General features: G+C 40.4%; 1 protein-coding gene across 1 annotated transcript in view; it reads right to left on the bottom strand.

Moving 5' to 3' along the window:
• The window catches only part of LMNTD1 (lamin tail domain containing 1), a 247267-nt gene that overhangs the window by 122815 nt on the left and 101403 nt on the right, over positions 1-23049 (bottom strand). The window contains exon 6 of the mRNA XM_077807458.1: positions 10282-10383. Coding sequence (XP_077663584.1) covers positions 10282-10383 — 102 coding nt within the window. The remainder of the gene's footprint in view (positions 1-10281; positions 10384-23049) is intronic.

The raw sequence follows: 23049 nt of genomic DNA, 5'->3' as shown, positions 1-23049 counted from the left end.
CTGTTTTCACTCCACCACTGTTTTCACCCTTTACTTCCAATTAGTCATCTTCTTCCACAAACACCTCTGTTCTTTGCCCTATATTGCCCCAATAAAATCCATACGAACACTGTAATTTTATCTGTCAAGTCCTTCCGTAAGACGCACCTTTGCCATGATGCCCTAAAAACCCTGCCTGCTTATCATGGCTAGGCAGAAGACAAGCTGTGACAGTCTCTCTTTAATCCCTTCCTACTGGTAACTCCTACATTCCTCCTGTTCCCCTCACCCACCCTCTACTTTTATTAAAAGTTATAAAGAAAAACAACAAAAAGTGGGATTAATGAAAGTGCCAATTATTACCATGTCCTTTTGCTTGAATGTTTTCCCCTGCTCCCAACCATTCATCTATTTGTGTCTTTTATTTAGACTATAAACTCTCCAGGGCTGCGAATGTCTTTTTGCGGACATTTGTACAGCAAATATTTGTGCCTCAAGTTTAAACATTTTTGTGTGAGAATTTCATTACTTTTTTTTTAAAAATACTCTTAACATGGAACTGAAGAGCAAAATAGGATTGAGGAGACAATCTTCCCCTTTCTCCTGACTTCCTGAGGTCTAAAAGAGTACCTCACCAATACACATTTCCTAAGCTCCTTTGGAGTGAAGCTTGTCTTCTGTGCACCAAAGAACAGCGCTACCTGGGTAAGTGCACCCACTCCCGGAAAGGTTAGAGGCTTATCTGAGACAACCACCGTCTCTGCAATGCCTGTGAGCTTTAGAAGAGGTGCCAATCAGGAGCAGAGGGGTCCAGGTAGAGACAGCAGGGCTCAAGAGAAGCTAGGAGTGTCAGAGCAGAAGGAAATGGGGAAACACTATTGCTCCCTTGCTTTCTCCACCTGACAAGCTACCTGTAGTTCTCACATCAGATAAGCATCCATCTGCTGCAAACCACAGAGCAGCAATAGAAGACCTGGAGGTCTGCGGGTAGAAAGAAAGCATTTTCCCTGAGGTTTGCCGAAGGGGAAAATACCATCATGCTGGTCTCCTCACAAGACATTCGAAGGACAAATTATATTTTTTCCATTGATAAAAAAAAAAAGTTAGCCTGAGGTCTCCAGCAACAGAACTGAGTGATTCCCCCCCCAGAGACTACTACTTTTGGGGCACTGGAACTGCTCAGGAATTTGAGATTAATTCAGTGAATAGTTTTTGACAAAAAAAAAAAGGGGGGGAGGGGCTTAAAGTCAAAACAGTCCATTTCAACCATTTTGAAAAATGTTGTTTGAACCATTTAGAAAAGTTTAGCTTCAACTTTTCATTACAAAATGGTGTTTTGTTTGGATATTTAACTATTTTTTCAAAAAAGGGGAAAAGCCCTCCCAAAAAAACTTTCAGGTCAAACAAAATATTGTATTCAACCAAAATGGTTTTTTTTTACATTTTTTTCATTAAAAAAAAACAAACAAAAATCAGTTTTGGTTCTAATTAAACCATTCCCCTCCTCCCCCATTTTGGTCTCCAAACCAAAAGACGAACTATTTGATCAGCTCTATCCCACAATGATTTGGTACTTGTGTGTGGATGACCCAGGTCGGAGTATTAAGAAACCAAAAATAAGGGAGAGAACCCTGTATCAAAGAAAGAACCTTTTCAAAGTTCACTTCAACTGTGACAGGTTTCAGAGTAGCAGCTGTGTTAGTCTGTATTCGCAAAAAGAAAAGGAGTACTTGTGGCACCTTAGAGACTAACCAATTTATTTGAGCATAAGCTTTCGTGAGCTACAGCTCACTTCATCAAATAAAGGGAAAATTAAATACACTTAGCTAAGAGCCTCTGATAAGCACTAAAGACTTCAGTCCTGGGTAAAGTAGTCTTAGTCTCAGAAGAAAGTCTCTGATGCACAGATCTGCTCTCGTAACACAGAAATATCTGCAATCGACCTTGGCCCCAAGACTAATCTACTAATTTGAACCTAATAAGACTTTTTTGGTGGTTTTTTAGAGTTTGGCTGCCAATGTTGGGTTTATATAGAAATACAGTTGCAACCTTAACTATGGGGTGGTGACTAATGAACAAAAATAATGCACTTCATACCTAAAGTTTGAGAAAAAGTTGCCAGTTAATGTTTTTTTGTATGATTTCTACAATCCAGTTAATGATCTGAGCTATTGAGCAGCTCACTTTTTAGTCACATTTTTAGGAGGACCAAAACATAATTAGGTAAAATTTTGAAGAGCATGGAAGTGACTTGGGAGCACAAGTCTCATTTTCAAATGTGACAGACAATTAAAAGCCTAAGTCTCTCCCACCAACAGAAGTTGGTCCAATAAGAGATATCACCTCACCCACCTTTTCTCTTTAAGGCTAGGCAGGACTTAGTGAGTTTTTAAAATGTTACCTGGCACCAACATTCATGAATTTGTCTTGGGAAAGCAGACAGAACAGAGCTTGCAAAAAAAAAAACAACCAACCCCATTTTATTTCTGTGAATAAAAAATTGAATGCAACTATTTCACTGGCAGTTTTGCATAGAAATTTCAATTTTTCAAAGAAAAAATGTAAATTTAAATTTCATTTTGAATTATTCTCATGGAACAAATCTGAAAGGTTGCAGAAATCTAATTGGTTTTGCAAAGCATTTTGATTTCAGAAAAACAGCATTTTCTTACAAGAGGCTTAAATTGCTGTAATGAATAACAACCTCCGGAGTGATATTGTAATGATTAGAGTAGCAAATGCTATAATTGAGATTGAAAAGTAACTTTCATTATTAATGAGTTTTAATTACAGATCATTGATGCTTACAGACTGTCCAATTCATGTTTAAAGTTAAGCACATGCTTCAATGCTTTGCTGAAATGAAACCATAGTGTTGGAGAAGTAAAATAATTAATGACGTAATATAATAATGTTAATTAAATGCAGCCACATTGGTATTATTTAGCATCTTGATCAACATGTGAGATGATCTAAAAGCCTATCTCAGTTTCAGTCAGTGTCCTGTACTGCATATTGTCTCAAACTTTTCATTCCATCTCTGGCTGCCAAAGAATCCAGAAGTAGGTAAATAAACCACCCATAACAGCATACCTCAAAAAGACTCTGGCTGAGATCTTTATTCAGCTTCCAGCGCTCACAGCTCTACAACAGTTAGCTGAGAGATGACCTAAAGCCTGGCAAAGTCGAAGCTTTGTTAATTTTCAAATGCTCTGGATGTTTAGAGATCTTTACTAGTCCCTGCTGACCAAAGCTAGCTCCTACAGACCTTCTGGGTCTTTCCCATTCATTGCGTAATTGCAACAATCCACCTGCTCCAAAGACATTTAATCAACTGTGGTGCAGTACAAGCACAAATAAGTTTCTATTATAAATTTGTTTTATGATGTTTAGATAGAGGCCAACACACTAACCTGTAGTTATTCTGCCTACACAGTTCTGCAGACAATAGTATGTACCGGAAAATTCCAGCAATTCATTCCCTCAAGTTACAATAATCTTGCCACCAATTTATCCTCTATCCATCACCAATCTCATTGTCATTTTACAGATGGCAATAGCATACATGTTGGTCACACCACCTTTCCAAACCCTTTGGCGTCTGATGAAAATATAATATGCATAATTAAAAAGTCACTTTGTTTTGGCATGCAAATTCATTACTTTTCTTACATAAAAATGCACAAAGGCACAAATGTTTCATGACAACTAAAATAACTGTTCATTGTTTAAAACTTGGAACATGCTCAATTATACGTTTCTCTGCTTTATTTTTTAATAGTCAGCACCTAAACATCTCCAGGCTATATTAATATGCAGTATTTGGGAATTTAGAAAATGAGAGTTTACAGTTTTTGACAGATTTCACCCAGATCCCATAATGTTTGCCAACATTACATCCCCTAAATTAATTCTGTTATAGATATGCAAAAGCAACTGACATGATTTTCTTCTATTAAAAACATAGCAAACTGGAAGCTGCTGCTTTGGTTTGGATGCTGACTCCAACAACTTAGTTCAGGGCCTGTCATCTTTTATTTTTAAGGCATAACTCAAATGCAGAAATATCTTGCCACATTAGGGTTTCTTTCTCCAGGTACACGAAATCAGATCCTCATTTGAGCTGTTCAAATGGGAGGGAAATCGGAGAGGTGAGGAGATCTTTGGAAAGTTGTTAGATAAAGTGGATTTTTTAACCCTTTATGGTCAATTATGAAGATTATATATTAAAACTTGGCAGTTATGGATAGCTCCCCAGTGATTCCATCAACTGACAAAAGAAAACACACTGCACACTTATCAAGAAAAACTATCCAGAAATGTACTATAATAGCTTCATTAGATGAATAAATACTGACTAAATAAGACTAAAGTGGAGGGAGGCTGGGAACAGTACATCACCCATGCTCTTCAATATAAATCAGGGGCAAAATTTCAAGCTGTGGAGTCAATAGTACTACTCATATGCTTAAATTTAAGCACCTGAAGAAGTATTTGTAGTACTGGGACTTTAGTGATTAGTTTATGTTCTCAAGGACATCTTTCTTCTTGCAAAAGCAGCATTAGAGCTTACTTTTGAAAACATGCACATTGAAATCAATCCTGCAATACGTTGGGTACACACTGGAATTTAGATTCGAGTAACTTTAGTTTGTCAAATATTTAACAAAGTTATCATCTAGAAGCTAGGAGATGTCCAAAGCAATGTGCTGGCTTGCAGCCAAAAGGGTATTTGCGTAAGGTCACTAAACTCTGCCCCCACCTCTTAGGGTTACTTTCCCAGTGTCCCAATTAACTCGCTGACATGAGGAGGTGTATTAAACAATTAAGACATTTATATCTTCAGCCTATACAGAAGTTTGCCTACCAGTTCCTCATCACATGGCACTTTCTTACATCATGTTTTTGAGAGATATCTACTTGTGGTTATCAACAAATTGGTACAAGACATGTACACACTAAACAAGACCCCAAGATCAAGGTGCCAACTGTAGCTAATATGATGGAACTCCTAATTGGAGAAGTGTGTCCCCTGGGATGGAGCAGGGGAGTCACTGATCCCTACAAAAGATGCTAATCATCTGGAAGGAATTGAGGGGTGGCTCTTGCATCAATACAACACCTGGAGTTGCATCCTGCTCTCTTCCCTGGACTGGCCACCCAAAGAAGGAGAGGTGAAAGACTTCGACCACTAGCTAAGCCAAGCCTGAAGTCTACAGCACAGAGAGAAAAGACCAAAAGTCTCCCCCCCCAAAACAAACACACACACACACACACACACACACGAAAGAGCTTCAAGTTACAGCTTATCAATACAGAGATCCCTTCTGTAAAGCAATTTGAGAATGCTTAAATCACTCCAACACCCATTAGTGTGTATGAATGCTTTGTGTGTCACTAACTATTCCCCAAAGTGGACCCAATACCTAAGTCTGCTATCTATACCATAAGAGATATCTGCCTTAAACCAGTGTCATTCTAAAGCTGCTAAAAATGCGGGATTTTAGAAACCATTCTGGATCTGTGTAGGAAGACAACCAGAAAGATGCAGGTATGGTGTTAAAGCGGGAGGAGAAATAGACTAAATAAATTAAAGCTTGATATGATTTCCATGAACAGTAATGCATAACAGGAGAGAGCAGCCAGAGGAGGAAGTTCCCAGGAAATCAGTTTAAGAACTGTACTTCCTTACAACGAAGGCAAGTAACAGCCTCTGCCTTTAAAAGTCTCTTAGCTAAATGGCACAAATCAATGGGAACGGTTTCTCCCCTCAACCTTCCTTTAAAATCCCGAGAGAATTGTTTTCCTTAACTTGTTCATGATAATTAGATGTAATTACTAATTGTAGTAGCTGACAATCCAGACAGACTGAACCATTGGTTTACTGATTATATTTCAATTATAATTTTAATTTGACTATTGCATGGTACCATTGTAAATTAGGTTAGGTAAAATATAAATTAAACTAGTTAGTGACATATTTCGCTTAACTTATATTTGTTCTTATAACTGCTTGCTTCATCTTTTCATGCATTTATAAAAAGATATACTGAACTGGTTCATCTCTCAAAAGTTCAATGCAGACAAAGTAGCCTATGCAGTGGAAAAAGGTGAAACCATTAACAATCATTCCTGAGCCTAATCTACATTTTAATTACTTAAAATAACACCCTAGTATTCCTACACATTTCTAGGTCCCCGAATTCTGCAAGGGACCACGGCCAAGGTTTCTATGCATCCCAACAGCCAGCTCTGGTTGTCTCTCTCACTGGGGATTGCTATTTTAGTTATTTTTCTCAGCAGTGACTCTTCTTCTAATGATGCAAAGTGAGACTGAAAGTTATCAGCTTCCCAGGAGGAATACTTGAAATCAAAAAGATGCAAGCTGTTGGAAGCTACAATCTATCATTTAAATTATAGTTGAGGTTGCCTGACACTTTACATTGTAAGATCTTATTTTTGGTTGCTTATAATTTGGCCAAACATTAGCCATTCAGGGTGAAATTTTCCATCCTGGGCATCTGCCTCAGGCTATTTTTGGAAAGTTTCAGCAAAAATGGTTCAGCAATTTCCGCGAACAAGATTATGGGGAAAAATTCAGTATTTTGCCCATCTTAAAAAAATGTTACCACTATTTCATTGAGAAGCTTTCGCACCTCCATGCTTTGGAGGAAGGACTTGAATTTTAGCTGGGGTTGGGAAAACTCTGTAGTATCAGGATCTACCTTTTGTTTGTATCAGTTAACATCTTGTATCCAGAAAGGAGCGAATGAGGATCTGAATAAAGTGTCATCACAGTGGATCACTTCACTTGGTTTGTCCAAGCCTACCCTATCACTGAAAAAATCAGGCAACACTATGAAAAGGTCTTCAATTACTTTGTTTTAAAAGTTGGCTTCACCAAAAGGATTCATCATGATAAAGGGGCAGGGTTTGAAAATAACTTATCCACAAGGCACAGAAATAGGTACTTGGCATAGCATGGGACAACTGTGAGGTCAACTCCGCATGCCAAGTACCTATTTCTGTACCTCATCCTGTTTTCTATCCAAGACTGATATTATATTGGTAAATGAAGTTCTATTGACTTATGGCATGGATATCATTCTAGACTGAATGTTTTATAGTTCTGGATAATTTATGTTGTTTATTTAGCAGATGTGTTTTCTAAATGGCTTGTCATACGCCTAGTGATTTTCAGTTGTACGAATATACCACTGATCATGCAGAAACTGTTATTTTCATAAGATATCAATATGGGGGAATTTCAGCTGTGCAGAATTGGCCATTCTATTGGAACTAGAACTGCCATAGTAACTGCCACAGTAACTTCCTGCTTGATTGGCAAGATACACCAAAGAGAAATCTGGAAGTTTCCATCATCGGTACCAGAACTTGTGAAAGAAAATCAAGACAAAGATGCACTCAAGAACTACTGGAGCTTGTACACTACTGCTAATGAGTCAGATGGATGGATGAATGTATTCTGAGTTAACAGAAATGTCAGGTCAATATTACATTGACAAGGGGGGAATGTGGCACTCCTAAGGGAATGCCAGGGGTATATTTACCTGCACCCTGTCCCTTTAAGGATTGGTGCTCTGCTGGAGGGATCAAAAGAGACAGAGCTCTGGGGAGCAGAGGGTGGTTGCAGCAGCAGTGTGGTGTGCTCCAGAGAGAGAGACAGTAGCAATTGTCCTTATGCATGCTAGAAGTGCATTTGGGAAGGGTGGGGGGTTGGATTCTAAGTTTATTAAAATGCTCCTGTTTTGAACTCTCTCCAGTCTGGGAGTGTAACACACGCATTCAAAAGTTGGGAAAGGCCAGACTTTAGATTGCCCATGTAACCTTAATTCTACCCTCTTGTGCATATGTATTTTAAGACGGTCTTTTTACATGATCACATATAATTCTTTTCACAGAACCCTTTCCTCATTTAGTGCACAGGACAGTCCTGCTCTGGGACTTAATCAGGGTTGTGTAGTCAGGCCCGCCGACAGAGGGGGCAAAGGGGGCAATTGCCCAGGGATCCAGGTGATTTAAAAGGGCCCAGGGGCCCCTGGCTGCAGCTGCAGTAGCAGCAGCGGCGGCCAGGAGCCCTAGGCCCTTTTAAATTGCCTGGGCGGGCCATGGGGCTCCTAGGCGCACACGGGTGATACCGGCAGCAGCTAAGGCAGCCGGGCAGACATGTGGAAGCCCTGGCCATGCCCATTTACTGTTCTGCCCTGGAGCCCAGAATTGTTGTTGGCGGGCCTGTGTGTAGTAAATGAGGGTGTTGTCTGTAGGACTCCTGCCTTATTTGTTGCGCAAGGTGGAAGGTGTGAGTAAGTGAAGCAGAGTTTGCAGGAAGATAAATGATAGTTAAGGTAGTTTATGGCTGCCCGGGAGAATGACTTCTACCCCTAACTGTACCACAGAGTTCCTGTGTGATGCTGGGCAAGTCACTTAAATCCGTCTTTTCACAGATGGCTACTAATTGTGTGTTCTTCACTTTGTGGGTGCCCAACTTGAAACCATTGTGCTGAGCACTCACAGCTGCAACTGAAATCAATAGAAGGTGTGCTCTGAATATACAAAGTGCTGTATAATGCTAAGTACCCAAGAAATTAGGCCGTGGGGGGTCTCAGAGTGGGCATCCAAAATTAGTGGATACTTTTGACCTCAATGTTAGTGCCTCAATTGCCCATTTGTAAAAAGGGGATAATACCAACCCCTCAACTCAAAAGTGTATTAAAAATAAATGAATTACTATTTGTGAGGCACTCAGATACTGGAGTGATTAGTGCCCTAGAAAAGAGTATGAGGAAATTAATTCTGTCTTCAGAGCAGGGTTTTAATAGTACACAGTAATTAAGGCCTGGGGCCACACACTGAACAATTTAAAAAAAAAAAAGGAGTACTTGTGGCACCTTAGAGACTAACAAATTTATTTGAGCATCTTGCTTGGATTTTTATCCAACTTTCCATATCTTTGATACTAACTGTTGCAGAGCACGCATGTGTGGAATTTAACGTAGAGTTGTTTTAAAACTACATAATTCACAATTTTTACAAAGTTCCCTGTATTTAGTAGGTCAAATTTGGCCTTCGGTTACACCACTGATGGTGGGGTTTTGTTCGGTTTCAAACTCGATGGCATGTCTACTTTGTAAAAACAGCTGTCTGGGGAACCAGTTACAACATGATTATCTCCAATGTATTTTAAGCATGATTTAGTTTTGCTGTGTAAATTAGACTTAACTATGCCTCTGAAAAGTACTACAGCCAAGAGAATGGTTCAAGGTCTGTCATTTTGGCCATAGGCTGCAGCATGATTCACAGGCTGGGTTAGAACATAGTTAGGTCTCCTCTACACTGCAATAAGAAATTGTGCTTTTATTCCTGGGTTTCTCAAACTGGGGGTCCTGACCCCTTAAGGGGTCATGAGGTTATTACATGGGGGGGGACACGAGCTGTCAGCCTCCACCCCCAAACCCCACTTCACCTCCAGCATTTATAATAGTGTTAAATATAAAATGAAGTGTTTTAATTTATAAAGGGGGTCACACTCAGAGGCTTGCTGTGTGAAAGGGGTCACCAATATAAAACTTAGAGAACCACTATTTTATTGTGACCAGGCACAACAGGCTGTAAGCAATCCCCATGACACAATTTGTTTTTACAGGGACAGGTTCTGTACCATAAGTAGATTCTGCTCTTCACAGCAGGGTATGAGGGACTTTCAAGAAGCCAGTTGTTTCTCTTCTCCAGCCCTCACCCTGGCCCAAGTTTGAGCCGCACAAACTGTGGGCTACTGCAAATTGGGAACATAAACCAGCTGGGGATTGTTAAAAGGCCACTCCTCTGCTACCCCCCATAAAGTTCCCCACAAGGAGAGAAGAGTAGGAGTTGGCTCTGCCTATTCTGTGCCCCCCTGCTGATTTCTCCATGCTGAGGGCATTCTCAGCAGGTGAGTTAGGGGAGGATTCTGCTCCAGAAGCTGATTAGGGCAGAGAATCTGCCCGATAGTGTGGATCACAGTCAAGATACCCGATGGTCTTTTAATCAAGGTCATGTTTATTCTCTACAATGCACTATGAAAATAACAGCCAAAGAATATGCCTCCAAAAAGTCGGTGAGAAATGGAGAATTTATCCAAAGTCCTGATTATTAACTGAAAACATAACTGCCTTTATAGGGGAGACCACGGCACATTTAAAAAAAATATACAGGGAAACTAAATGGAAAATCTCCATCTGCCTCTAAGAGTTCCCTTTATAGTGGCACGGGAGTGCAATTACCAGCAAAATGACAGACACTGACCTCTAGCCTGGCCTCCAGGGCCCCAATGTGCTGTTGTCTCCCCCTGTGTTCCGACCGCAGCTTTTCAATGAATGCACTGTTGTTGGCCTCTTCAGAGAGGAGCTGTTTGAGGATAAGAAAGATTCTTTGTGAGTGCAGGGGGGAAATAGTCCAACAAAGAGACTGTAAAGGAATAATTAGCTTCTTTATATACCATCTCCAGCATGCTGCCAAACCTGCTTGCTGTCGCACTACAGCAAAACAATAGCCCTTTTTCACTTCAACCTGCACCATTGCCCGGTCCCATACCTGCAACTATTGCTTACTTGCTGTACTTTGAAGAGCACCTTCATATTATTATGAAGGGGATAAGACCACCACCCTACACTTACTATCATATATGCACATGCAAAAATATGTTACGGTATTGCCAAAACTCAGGACATTATCAGTATGTATTTCTATTACATCTGAAGTCCCCAATCAGGATCAGGGCTTCATTGTGCTGAATTCTGCAGATATACAAAATCAGGGACAGTCTATGCCCTAAAGAGTTTAATTCAATGTTGAGGCTGAAATTTTGCCTTTACCCCTCTCTGGTATTCCTAGATAGGAGTAAGGGAGATTTAAAAAGGGGACTTTATAACCCACAAGTGTACCTTTTCCTAGGAATGAGAGGATGAGAGCTACTCGGGCAACACTAAAATTCCAGCCATGCTGCAGTACTTGTCTTTTTTAAAAATTATTATTAAATAGGAGTTCAATGGCATTCACCCAGCAGGGCAAGATATTCTCTGCAGGCCACGTGGAATTTTATGAGTCTCCAACTGTACATTTTGCCAACTGTGACAGACAGTCATGAGGGTTTTGCTTTTCACATGCACTTGATCACCAAGTAAAGGCTGGCACCATCTGCACATGCACAGATCTTGATGTTAACCCAAAAGACGACTCCAACAGTCTGTGGGGATAGTACCAACCCAACACCTAGTTTCCTAAACCCAAGTGGCCCCCTAGTTAATGTCCTAGCCTGTATAACCACAAGAGTTTGAAAAGTAAATGTTATATTGTCTGAGTGTGAGAAGGAGGGCTGTAGTTAGAGCAGAGGGCTGGGCATTAGGATTCTTGGCTCAGACACTGGGTCATTTATGTCTGCTCTGTCCCCTAAGCTCCTGATCTCATCTGGAGGAAGGGTGAGCTAGCAGTAGATAATCATTAGGACATCAGTCCATGCAGATGCTGCAGACTACTAGAGAACGGCCAGTATCATGCAACCATGCTGTACAACACCGTGTTGAGGCTTCCCACCTTGGAGTATCCACTACAACAAATTTGTTCTTTGGGCTCTGGCCCCTGGGCCAGTGGGATGCTGCAGCAGCTCCCACCTCAGCTATATGTAAATATTGTTTAATAATTAATGTAGACACTGACTGAAGCAACATTTTTCCAGAACATCTGGCCAAATCCTAAACTCACTGCCTAATTTCTTCCTGCAGTTTTAATTGGTTAAGATGTTATTCTTCACTTCCGGTTCTGAACTATTCGGAAGAGTGACTGCGCGATGTTACTGAGTGACTATACTACTGCATTACACTCCTGAAGTGTTAAGCGTTCTCTGCATATACAACATGTAAAGTTCTTTGAGACACTGCAGGACGAAAAGCATTGTATAAATACAGGTTATTAACAACAACATTATAAAATTCAGCGATTCATTTACAACATGTGCCTCATAGTCAGTGTAAATCAGGTTATAATATATAAGACAAATCACATGCTAGCTGAATATTTGTTTTATTTTACAATAGACAGTATATTAAACTTTCCCTCTTACATTTGCATAATCAATCTGAATAGAGCCTTCACACTTGGATGACTATGTTTTGCTAGCTTATGGCATGTGTTTAGCATAGGGGTGGGGGAGAAGTAAAATTAAGATTTGATACGAAACTGCAAAAGAAAATTATAAAGTGAATGTTTCCTGATCTGTAGGAGGATAATTAACAGATCTCACTTAACTCACAGATTTATTCAGTGATTATACCTTTCAATATTGACACGTTGCTGCTGAATTTTTACTTTTTGGGTGGTTTTTTTTCAATATATTATATGAAATCTGGGGGCACACAGTTTCCCCATATAACATCTCACAGCATAGACATCTTATAACGTTTCATCCTACCACAGACATCACCACGGTTTCATCAGGGACGAGTCATCCCTATTATATAGCCACAAGTACTCCTGTTCTTTTTTTGGTTAAGGTGAAAATTCTCCCATGTGCGGAAGGTTAGCAAAAGACCTAGGCAGAGCCTACATCCTTGAAGAGTGGGATATAAGTGGTGACTAGACACTCTGGATGGGGTGAATATAGGGTTGCCAATTTTGGTTGGCTGTGTTCCTGGAGGTTTCATCACATGATATAATCTTTCATTAAAGATTAATCTTTAATCCCTGGAGATTCCAGAACAATCCTGGAGGGTTGGCAACCCTAGGCAAATTTCATCTTTTGGTGTCATCTCCAAATTTCACATGCATTGAGATATAATTCAGAATGCAACCAAACTTTGCTGTTGAAGGGTCACAAACAGTGGGGGATGAGGCAAAAAATGTCTTATTCTCAAAGTCTCATACACTTATGACTTGATACATTACTTTATACACACACAGACACAACGTTACTATATATAAAGTAACAGAACAACATATTTGTAGTAAATCATTTTGTAAAGCACTTTGGGTCCTTCTGCATGAAAGGCACTTGGTAAATGGAAGATAATCATACATAGTATTCAGAAAGTATCCTTTATGGGTGTGGTTATTGTATTATCTGATGACACTCATTCATTGTTTCTCATTTAATTATGAATCATGCAAGCCCAACAACTACATTTCATTGTTTCCAAAACAGCTCTAATCTCCATACACAGGACAGGGTTTAATACAAGCCCTAATCATTGCTACCACAGGGCAAATCTTCACAGTGAAGTGAAATGCAAATGATTTGGCTGTTGTAAACAAAACACACTGTAAGGTTTTCCAGAACTTCGGTTGCATAATGTTAATACAGTGCTCATGATCTTAATTTAAAAAATAATCCCTTGAAAATTAATTGCCACTAGACATTAATTGTCACTATGTTAATTAAGCATTTAAACCAATTAAGCCCAAGGTGAAGCTGAGGGCAATAAACTCCATAAATGTTTAGTATAAAGTCTTAGTAGTGCAATATTTTTTTTTTTTAAAAAGCTTTCTTTTTGGGAGACTGGATGGCTCAAGGGATTGATAATAACAGAACTAACCCACTGTTCAAATCCAGCCCAGGTCAGCAGTAATCACGACTTTTGTGTGTCCTTTGAGTTGTTGATCTAGACCTTGCTAGAGACATCAAAAATTACCTCTCTTTTCTAAGCAAGCTATTTGGGAAACAAGCATAACAAAAATCTCCAGCATTGCTTGTCTGTCACCAACAACTCAGATGCCTCAGGGCATGGTACAGAGAAACTACTTGTTGCTCTGGTGGCTGACTTCCACCTCTCTACAAACAAACCCAGTGTAGAAGGGCTCACCCTGCTTGTGCTCTGCAGTATTTAATCACTAGATACTCCTGTCCCACCTCCAAATGCTTGCTGGGGTGAACACAAATGGCTGAGGTCCTTCCTCTCTGACAGAGCCCAGAGAGTCATTATGGGTTACTGTTTCCACACCTCCGAAGTCCTTACTTGCAAAGTCGTGTGAGGCTCAGTTCTCTCCCCCATATTATTCGAGGTCTATAGTTGTCCCGATGGCTCATAGTGAGAATGCACAACAAGCTGATGTTCCAGCAGCCCTCAGACAACACCAAGCTCTTCATCTCCTTTATAACAAACCAACAGCACCATCTCCCAGCTTTCTCAAAGCCTAACCAAAATAAGCAACTGCGTGAAGAGCACCCAGCTAAACCTGCATCCTGGCAGGCAAGACAGAAGTGAGGCTGGAAGGATGACAGACGTGCCCTCACCATCTGAACTTCAGGATCATACAAGTCCCAAAACTTGAAGAAAAACTCGGCCCAAAGTGTCAAGTTTTCCTTTGTTTTGAGTTGAAACCAAAGTTTTGATCTGAACTGTTTACTTGGCTCAGGCTTGCAGAAAACTATCCAACTTATCTAATGTGTTATATCTGTAGAGGACCCACCATTAATATCTAACTAAAGTTTGCCAGCACACTGGTAAATCTAACATAAGTTTTGGGTTTACAACATCTTGCACTTCGGAAGCCTCCAATTTTACCACCATCTAACCTTTCCTATCCCAAACATTGTTATTTCAGAGCGTCTGTGCTTCTTAAGTCATCGCAATATCACTGGTCGTAATGGAACAGGCCAGGGGTGCTGGTAAAGTCCCATTTCCCTTTCAAAACAAAATTAAAGCACTGGGAACTATAGTTATAAGCAGCAAATTTGGATCTGAACATTCCCATTCAAGTCCAGAAATTGGGTGTAGGAACAATGAACCAATCAAGTGCTTTATACTATATTAGAGGAACAGCTTTATGAGTCATGCTTTATTGGGTATCATCATTGCTTTGTATTTCTTAATTCTTGCCATCAGAAGCACTGATTGCAAGGCAAGCTATATGGGGCAGATGGGTGGGTGGGGCAGTACGTGGTTAAAAAGACCTTGGAACTCACAGGATGTTAATGATTGGCCAATTATTCTGTGATTAAAGGATAGCTGCTAGTTGGAACACATTTAGGTCTGAACATAAGTCTCTGTAATAATTTCAATTAATTTTTAAGAATGCAGGATTGTCTTGTCTAAAGCCAAAAACATAAATACTTTAATGAGCGTTTATAATGCAATATATCTCTGAGTTCTGCTGCAGTAATTGGAATCTTCCTACAAGACGTCCTTGTAAACAGCAATATTATTTCCATGTAAGGTTTCTGGTTTACTTTTTGACCTGGCAAAGAATGTTTTTTCTAGCCTGGCTGGCTGTTTTTTCACTGAAGTATAAAATAGGAATAATGATGTAGGCTTGACTACGCATTTAAATTGAATAATTTGCAATAATGCTCCAAAATGCCACTGGGATAGAAGTCAAAGGACTGTTTGCAAAAACAGTTGCTTCTTTTTTTAAAATTAGTTTCTGAAAAATAAATGCAGCAAGTTGCTAGATGGCTCAAGGGATTGATAAGGGGATAGAGAGCCTTTCATCTCTAAGTCAGCATCTCAAATGTAGCCTGCACTGGTAGTGACTGAAAGTTGTTACTATGGCAGGGTGGATCTGTGGCCTTTGTAAAATGTAAACGTGATAATCCTCATCTAATGGGAAAAGTCCTCTTTTTTCTACAAAATTTGATTTTTAAAAAGATAATTCCATTGCTGAGGAAAAAAAAATATTGTACATATCCAGTCTTTTGTTCATGGACACTCCAAATAAAAACAGCCTCCTCAGTTTTAGTAATAACTGGAAACAGCAGCTGTTTCTCAGCGTACATTTCTGCTGTGGTCGTCTGCTGCAGATGTACATACATGAAAGTAAACAGATGGGCTGATATTACTGGCTTCCGCTATATCAGAAACAAGACAAGATATTTTACCCAGTATGAATGGGACCAGAGAAGAAGGGAAATATTTTTAATAAGGATGAATCTCCTCGTTCAGCAACATTAAGAACTGCTTGGGGTTTAAGATAAAATCAGAATTTCTGTCAGCTCTCTGCCTTCACATATTTATAAAAATGGATTAACAAGCTCTCTGTTTTAAGTTTTGAAATATTTGAATGCATTTCTCTCTCTGAGGGCTTGTCTAGATGAACAGTTAGTGTGTGGCAAACGAGAGTGTGAATCTACCCTGCACTACCCTGCTGTGCCCTAACTGGCCACGTGGACCCTGCTACTATGTGCTACAAGTTCCCCCGTGCACACTGATATACTCCCCCTTTAAAGCAGGCTAGATCAAAATATAGGAAGCAATTTTTAGTGCATGGTAGCAGGGTCAGCACGGACAGTTAATGAGCAGCAGGCAAGTGCACTGTAGATTTACACCACAGCTTGCTGCACTAACGGTTTGTGTAGACAAGTCCTGAGGCCAGGACCAGATGCTTCAGAGGAAGGTGAAAGGAGGAAGAGGTGTTGAGTCCTTGATGAATGAGAAAATTTCCAGCACACACTTGCACACAAGAGCTTTGGATAATCATCCGAACTCTTAGATGTGCTAAGAGATTTCCAGACAGAAAAGAAGGCATGGTCTCTGTCCTGAGAAGGTCATAGTTTAAAGGCAGCCAAGGAGATAAACAGAGAAAAGGACTAAGGGATATAACATATAAGTAGACCGCTCAAGGAGGTGACTGGCTACATCTTAGTTATATGAAGATACTGATTGGACACATCTATGTTGACTCAATGAGTAGTTGTATTGTTTGTTTTTAAATTAGGATATATAAACAATTCCCAGTTATTCCCCAAGCTTGTCAGAATCTGTCATCTAGTTCTCCCATAGCTAACACAGCCGGACTTGAATGAGAAGAGGGTAGTGGCCTCATATGTGAGGCAGGGGGTGCCATGTGTAGGGGTGGCATGGAAAATGGCAGAGAGATAGTTGTGTGAAAAGAGGACAGATGAAGCTGGCCTCACTGGAAGAGCGGAGGGGACTGGGGCAACACCAAATGGGACCAGGGCCAGGGCTGAGACACACTAGCAGTGTGACATGGGCAGAGCTTGTATTACCACTGCTTGCACTCTCCTGCATCTGTCCTGTGGAGAGAGGATCTCAGGGGCCTTCAGTTTGGCATTTTTCACAAGCACTAAATTGTTTTGAAATTTAAGAGGAAAAACTGTCAGTGATGTCTCTTTAAAAAGGGTATACAAGGCGCTGTCACTTGTGAAAAGGTGTCAATCTGTTTTGTGGGCACCTGGAATGTTAGTTGCAGAACAAAAGCTCTCCTACCTATTGGGGTACTCCTGGTCTTTGGCAGTAAATGGAATTCTTCCTGAGCTCTCTGCTGGGACACAGAGAAAAACCTCAGCATATCTTCATAGGCATCATTAACCTCTCCTTTTAAACAGGAAAGAGAGCCTTCGTTTCACACGTGATGTAATAAACATGGAGGACAAACAGAAGAGCTCAAGCAAGACAATTAGAATATTATAACTCGTATTACCTTTCTAAATGTCCTTGAAACACTGTGTTTAAAATCACAGTGAAGGGTAATAGAGATCAGAGAGAAAGGGAAGGAGCTCAGCTAATTCCAGGCATGCTCTGTTAAATGCTCTTTGGGATAAAAATGGCTTATAGTCCATGCAGTATACTTTCCTTGGATAAGGACCATCACACATGGCAATTAAAAGCAATCAGAGTCCCTTAAGGGTCTGAATACATTTTTAAAACATTTCCTTTATTCTCTACTACATGCTTAAAAAAAATCAGGCAAAAATCATTTTTATGCAGAGTGGCATTTATTTACATTTAGCACCTGAAGAGATTAGATATGGCTTTAATGGCAGTTATTACCGCTCCATAAACAGCCATTAAAAGCATATTTAAAGCGACACTCTCAAGACTGACTGACAGGTCCAGAATTTCCATGTGCAATATACACTGCTCTCTCCTGATGACAGGAGAGGTAATGGCCTCTCACCATGGAGGCTGTGACTTACACTGGGGATCCCAGCCATCAGTGGGCAGCCACTAGTGCAAACCCCTAGTATAGTCAGGCCAAATCAACAATAACCATAAATTGCACTTGGACAGTTCACCCCTGCTTGATACTGGGATAAAGTGCACTGGTGCCAGTCAAGGCTTATAGCAGCTTTGCCTGTCTAGGCTAAGGTTTTGCACTGATGGATCTACACTGGTCACTGAAATACCCAGTGTAGACAAGGGCTCTTGGTACAAATTTTCATTATTCTTCCCCAGGACCTTATGATAAACACAGTGCGCTAGCAGCAATAGGGCATGTGCATTGCACACTGTAGTCTACCCTGTCCCTATGTTTCCTGTTAGACACAGTCATAGTGGCACAGGGTGAAGGATTATTTCCCCTTGAATTTGGGGAAAAGACAAGGGACGTACAAGATGTTTCTAAACCAAAGAAAGAAGAATTAATGCTGCCAACTTTACCAATGACTTTCAGAGTCTGAAATCGTACTTGACTTCAGAATATTGCCACATGATACCTTTGCATACTAACATTTTTAAAACATACACTGACTTTTTAGGAATCTTCACACTCAAAAAAGACAAAGATTTTGGTTCTACTGTCTAAGCCCAGCATTTTCCTCCTCTGTTTCATACAGTTTGAGTCATGGATTTCCATACTGACATTTAAATGGGCAGCTTGAGGCTGAAAACACAAAGGCATGTATTTTGCACCTCAAAGAACGGATGCAAGCTGCTTTATATATGTATTGTTGACTTATTAACTTACAAAAATGCCCTTCACATGAAAGGAAGGCTAAACAATATTAAGGCACATAGTTCAACTTAAAATCAGTATTGGGAGACTCCCACCCACTATTAATCTACATATCACCCCTGTAAACCTCTCCTCAAGCAGAGATTAGGAGAACAGCTTTAGGGGTTCTGGAATTTCTTTGCCTTCTTTTTAATGCTTTGTTAGTTTAAATTCTACCACAAGTTGTTTTGGGTGCTGAACTGATAACTACAAGATTTATGACCAAAGCTCCAATGCTAGGCAAAAGTATGATGCCTTCAATTGCCAAGAAGACAATTTCTATATCATCTGCTATCTTGCATATGTGTGTGTGCTTTTCACCACAGCAAATTGTGAAGCTTTAGAGTTCACTAAGATGAATCTCATTTTATAAGACTTTTCCACCCTATGGCTAAATTACAGATCCTTAAAATATTTCAACACCCAGAACTTTCTCCATGATTAAGCCTTGGGAGTTGGCAGCTGAATAACTGAATTTAGTCTTCCTGTAAATGTCATTGGGATTGTCAGCCTAGGAACCAGAAATCTGTACTTATAGATATACCAAGGACAATAGTAGTGAAGTTTGCATTTCACTGCTGCATAAATATGCCTCAACATCAGGTGACTGTTCGACTTATAAGTATTCAGTCCTTGCCCTCTTTATTGACAAGGGTGATACATTTGCCAAATTTGGTGGTGGTGGGGTTTTTTTTTGTTTTTTTGAGATATGGACATTTCAGGCTGGATGCAGCAGCAGCTCAGAAGGAAGAATGTCACCTACCTGAATTGTCTGGGACACTAAAGCCAAAAGACTCATTTCACATGGGTCAGGAGAAAGCCACTTGAAAGGAACAACATTTAGTCAATACCCATCTAAGTAGGAGAAAATCACTGTCATGGATTTTATCCATTCACCCACGTGAAATTAACAAGAGTGGCATTAGCTGATAGCCAGGATAACACTGCAGCCAGGATAGCCACGCCACCCAAACCGATGCTCTTGTTGGGTCTCCCAAGCAAGGGAGAAGTGGGCTCAGTTACTGGAATATAGATCTCCTCGGTGTGCAGGAAGTGACACTGGTGATTCATGTAGGTTACTGTCTTCCTGCTGAGTTGCTGCTGAACCAGCACTCCAGCTGGTGTTGGTACGTATTGTGTTGCGAGAAGGGCCACCTTTCAGAAGGCACACAAAACCAACTACATGAGCACCAGCTGTGAAGAAGAACTAAGTCTTTCCACCTATATCAACCCAGTGGTTGGGCTTGGTGCAGGAGAGTGCCATGGTGTATGAGGAGATGGGTAGGAGAAGGCGTTCTCCCACTTCCACTACTGTGTGGCCTCTGTTGCTGCCCTGAAGCTGCAAAAGCTCCTCCAGCTCCTCCGTAGGGGTCTATGTGGCCATCTGACTAGAGTAGAAATGGATCTACTGGCCCTATTCTCAGTCTTCCTATAGCTTCCACTTGCTTCATTGTCGACACGTCTTTCCACAGACACGTACAGGAGCACCGATAAAGCTGTGCTTCACTGCGTGCAGGAGATGCAAACTCTGCATGCAGGCTCCTCAGTTACATTAATTTAGGCATGCCTTTTGCTTCTGGGGCCTTGGATGGCCTTGGGGGATGGAATAGGATTTACCCTGATGATCCCATGACTTCTTACGGAAGAACAGAGATAGTAGCCCCAGTGTCCTGGCCAAGTTTCAGATTTGGTAATCACATTCTGCTTTCAAACATTCCCTTGTACTTTCAATTGGTTGGGATTTTTATCACTTCTGATCTCATCTCTCCTATAGTGTTGCTGTACGCAGCTAAACACTTGCTAAGTTCCACTACAGAGGTGGGTCAATTTCAACTAGCATGTGAAATGATCCATTTTTATGTATGTACATACACAAAGTAAGAGTTAGTTTGTGCTGTCAGGTCCGGCTCTGAGTAAGAAGTGGGAAAACAGTACTAGCCCTGGAGCAGACCTAGGAGACATTGTGCCTTAGATACCCCTCAGACACAACTTTGTCCCTGGCTTAAGGGGAGAGAGAAGGGTGGCCCTGTACCAATAGTAAAGTGTAACATTCCCAACACAAGCCCAGCTGTGCTTGCTGGCACGTTGTGGGGGTGGGGAATGGAATGAAGCCATCACCTATTTTTTTGACCACCGGTTCAGTAGAGGGAAACAGCAGATCATACAACACTGGCTTGGATCCAAAGTGTGTACAGCCCACCAGATGTGTAAGGGGAGTTCTTAGCCCTGTGTAGACATGTAATCCAGATCAGAATCTAGGGCAACAAAAATGATTAGGGGTATGGAACAGCTTCCGTATGAGGAGAAAATAAGATTGGGACTTTTCATCTTGAAAAAGAGACGACTAAGGGGGGATATGATAGAGGTCTATAAAATCATGACCGGTGTGGAGAAAGTAGATAAGGAAGTGTTGTTTACTACTTCTCATCACACAGGAATTAGGGGTCATCAAATGAAATTAATAGGCAGCCGGTTTAAAACAAACAAAAGGAAGTATTTCTTGACACAAGGCACAGTCAACCTGTGGAACTCTTTGCCAGAGGATGTTGTGAAGGCCAAGACCATAACAGGTTAAAAAAAGAACTAGATAAGTTTATGGAGGATAGGTCCATCAATGGCTATTAGCCAGGATGTGCAGAGATGGTATCCCTAGCCTTTGTTTGCCAGAAGCTGGGAATGGGCGACAGGGGATGGATCACTTGATGATTAACTCTTCTGTTCATTCCCTCTGGGGCACTGGCATTGGCCACTGTCGGAAGACAGGATACTGGGCTAGATGGACCTTTGGTCTAATCCAGTATGGCCATTGTTATGCTCTTATGTTCTAGCCCTATGTTCATAAATTACTCATATATGGCTATCACCTAATTTTATTCACTGTAAAGAAATACATACTTCAGGGGCTTTAGATTGCAATAATATTTACCACTTAGTCATTCCCTTAATTCCTTCAAGCTTATACCATTGACGAAAAATCATTATTCTCTCTCTCATACACACACACTCCCCTCTCCTACCTATTGGTATAATGTTAAATAGCATACCGTACAGTTGTTTAATTCTTTCTTTACATAGCAGGTCAAATACTGAATAGGACTCATTTTCAGGAGCCATAGTTAGCAAGAAAAGAGACTATATTGGTGGATAATGTCAGTAGTACCGAATGCTGTGTGAATAATTGCATATTTGGTATTCATGAGATAAATATCATAAAGATAAATTAAATAGATGCTTTGTTCCCAATGAATTGCCATGATTCAAATAAAGCCATCAGTTGTGAGATAGGTTAGATGCATGTGTGTGAAAAATAGCTGCTAAGGTAATACAAATCAGTCTGTTACTACAAAATTTAATTTAGCTTTGCCCTCAGTCCTGAGTTGCCTAGAGACTGGAAAATAGCAAAAGCCCTCAAGATATTTTCTCCTTTTCTTTTTTGTTCCCTTTTCCAATGATTTTGTTTTAACCACCTCAGTCATGATGAAGTCTGTCTCCTAAAAAACAGTCATAAAAGCTATTCAGTATGTGACTGACTCACAAAAGCCGAGTACAAACAAGGGACTATAAAAATATTCTAGTGCCCTTTCTATACTAGGACTAAAACTGTTCTTTGGTTCAGGATAGCTAATATGGCTTAGCCAGCCCAACATGGGAGTTTAAACATGGACTGGCTCGGAGTTTGGTCCCTGTTAAACATGGATTGGCCCAATACACACATTTTAGCCTCCGCCAGTTTTAATGTAAAGTGGGTTTAAAATTGGTTCTTGTAACAAACTTTTGCTTGTCTACATGACAGGTTACTGCACACCAAGCCATGCTATGAATCTACAGCGGACCAGCTTGCCACACAGTAACATCCCATGTAGACACTGCTACAGAGCAGTAAAAATCCTTGACTCCACCACTGTTATTAATATTTGTGTTACCGTAGTGCCTTGAGGGTCCACACAAGATCAGGGCCTCATTGTGCTAGGCACTAGAGGAGTGTGGAGGACAGGCATTCCATTTCATGAAGAATTTCAGATTTTGAAATTATCCATGAAGGAAAATTCCAGAAAAAAACCTCAGATTGAAACGTTTCAATCAATTTGAAAGTATAAAAAAAAATTTAAAAAATGAAAAGGCAATTCAAAACAAAAAAAAAATAGAAAAGGTTCCTTCTGAAAATGTTGAAACAGGATCTTGCAGCATTGTTTAAACTTCCTCCTCAGTGTTTCTCTGATATGAAATTTTGATGGAATGGACTTGCCATTGGTTCAGAAAATGGTTCAGAGCGGTTTTTCTGACCAGCTCTTCTAGGCACTGTTCAAACACACAGTCCATAACCCAAAAAGCTAACAATCTAAATGGACA

This window comes from Eretmochelys imbricata, chromosome 1, assembly GCF_965152235.1.
Source record: "Eretmochelys imbricata isolate rEreImb1 chromosome 1, rEreImb1.hap1, whole genome shotgun sequence".
NCBI classification, from domain to species: Eukaryota; Metazoa; Chordata; order Testudines; family Cheloniidae; genus Eretmochelys; species Eretmochelys imbricata.
The sequence above is the reverse complement of the archived record's forward strand: the minus strand, read 5'-3'. Positions and strand labels throughout refer to the sequence as shown.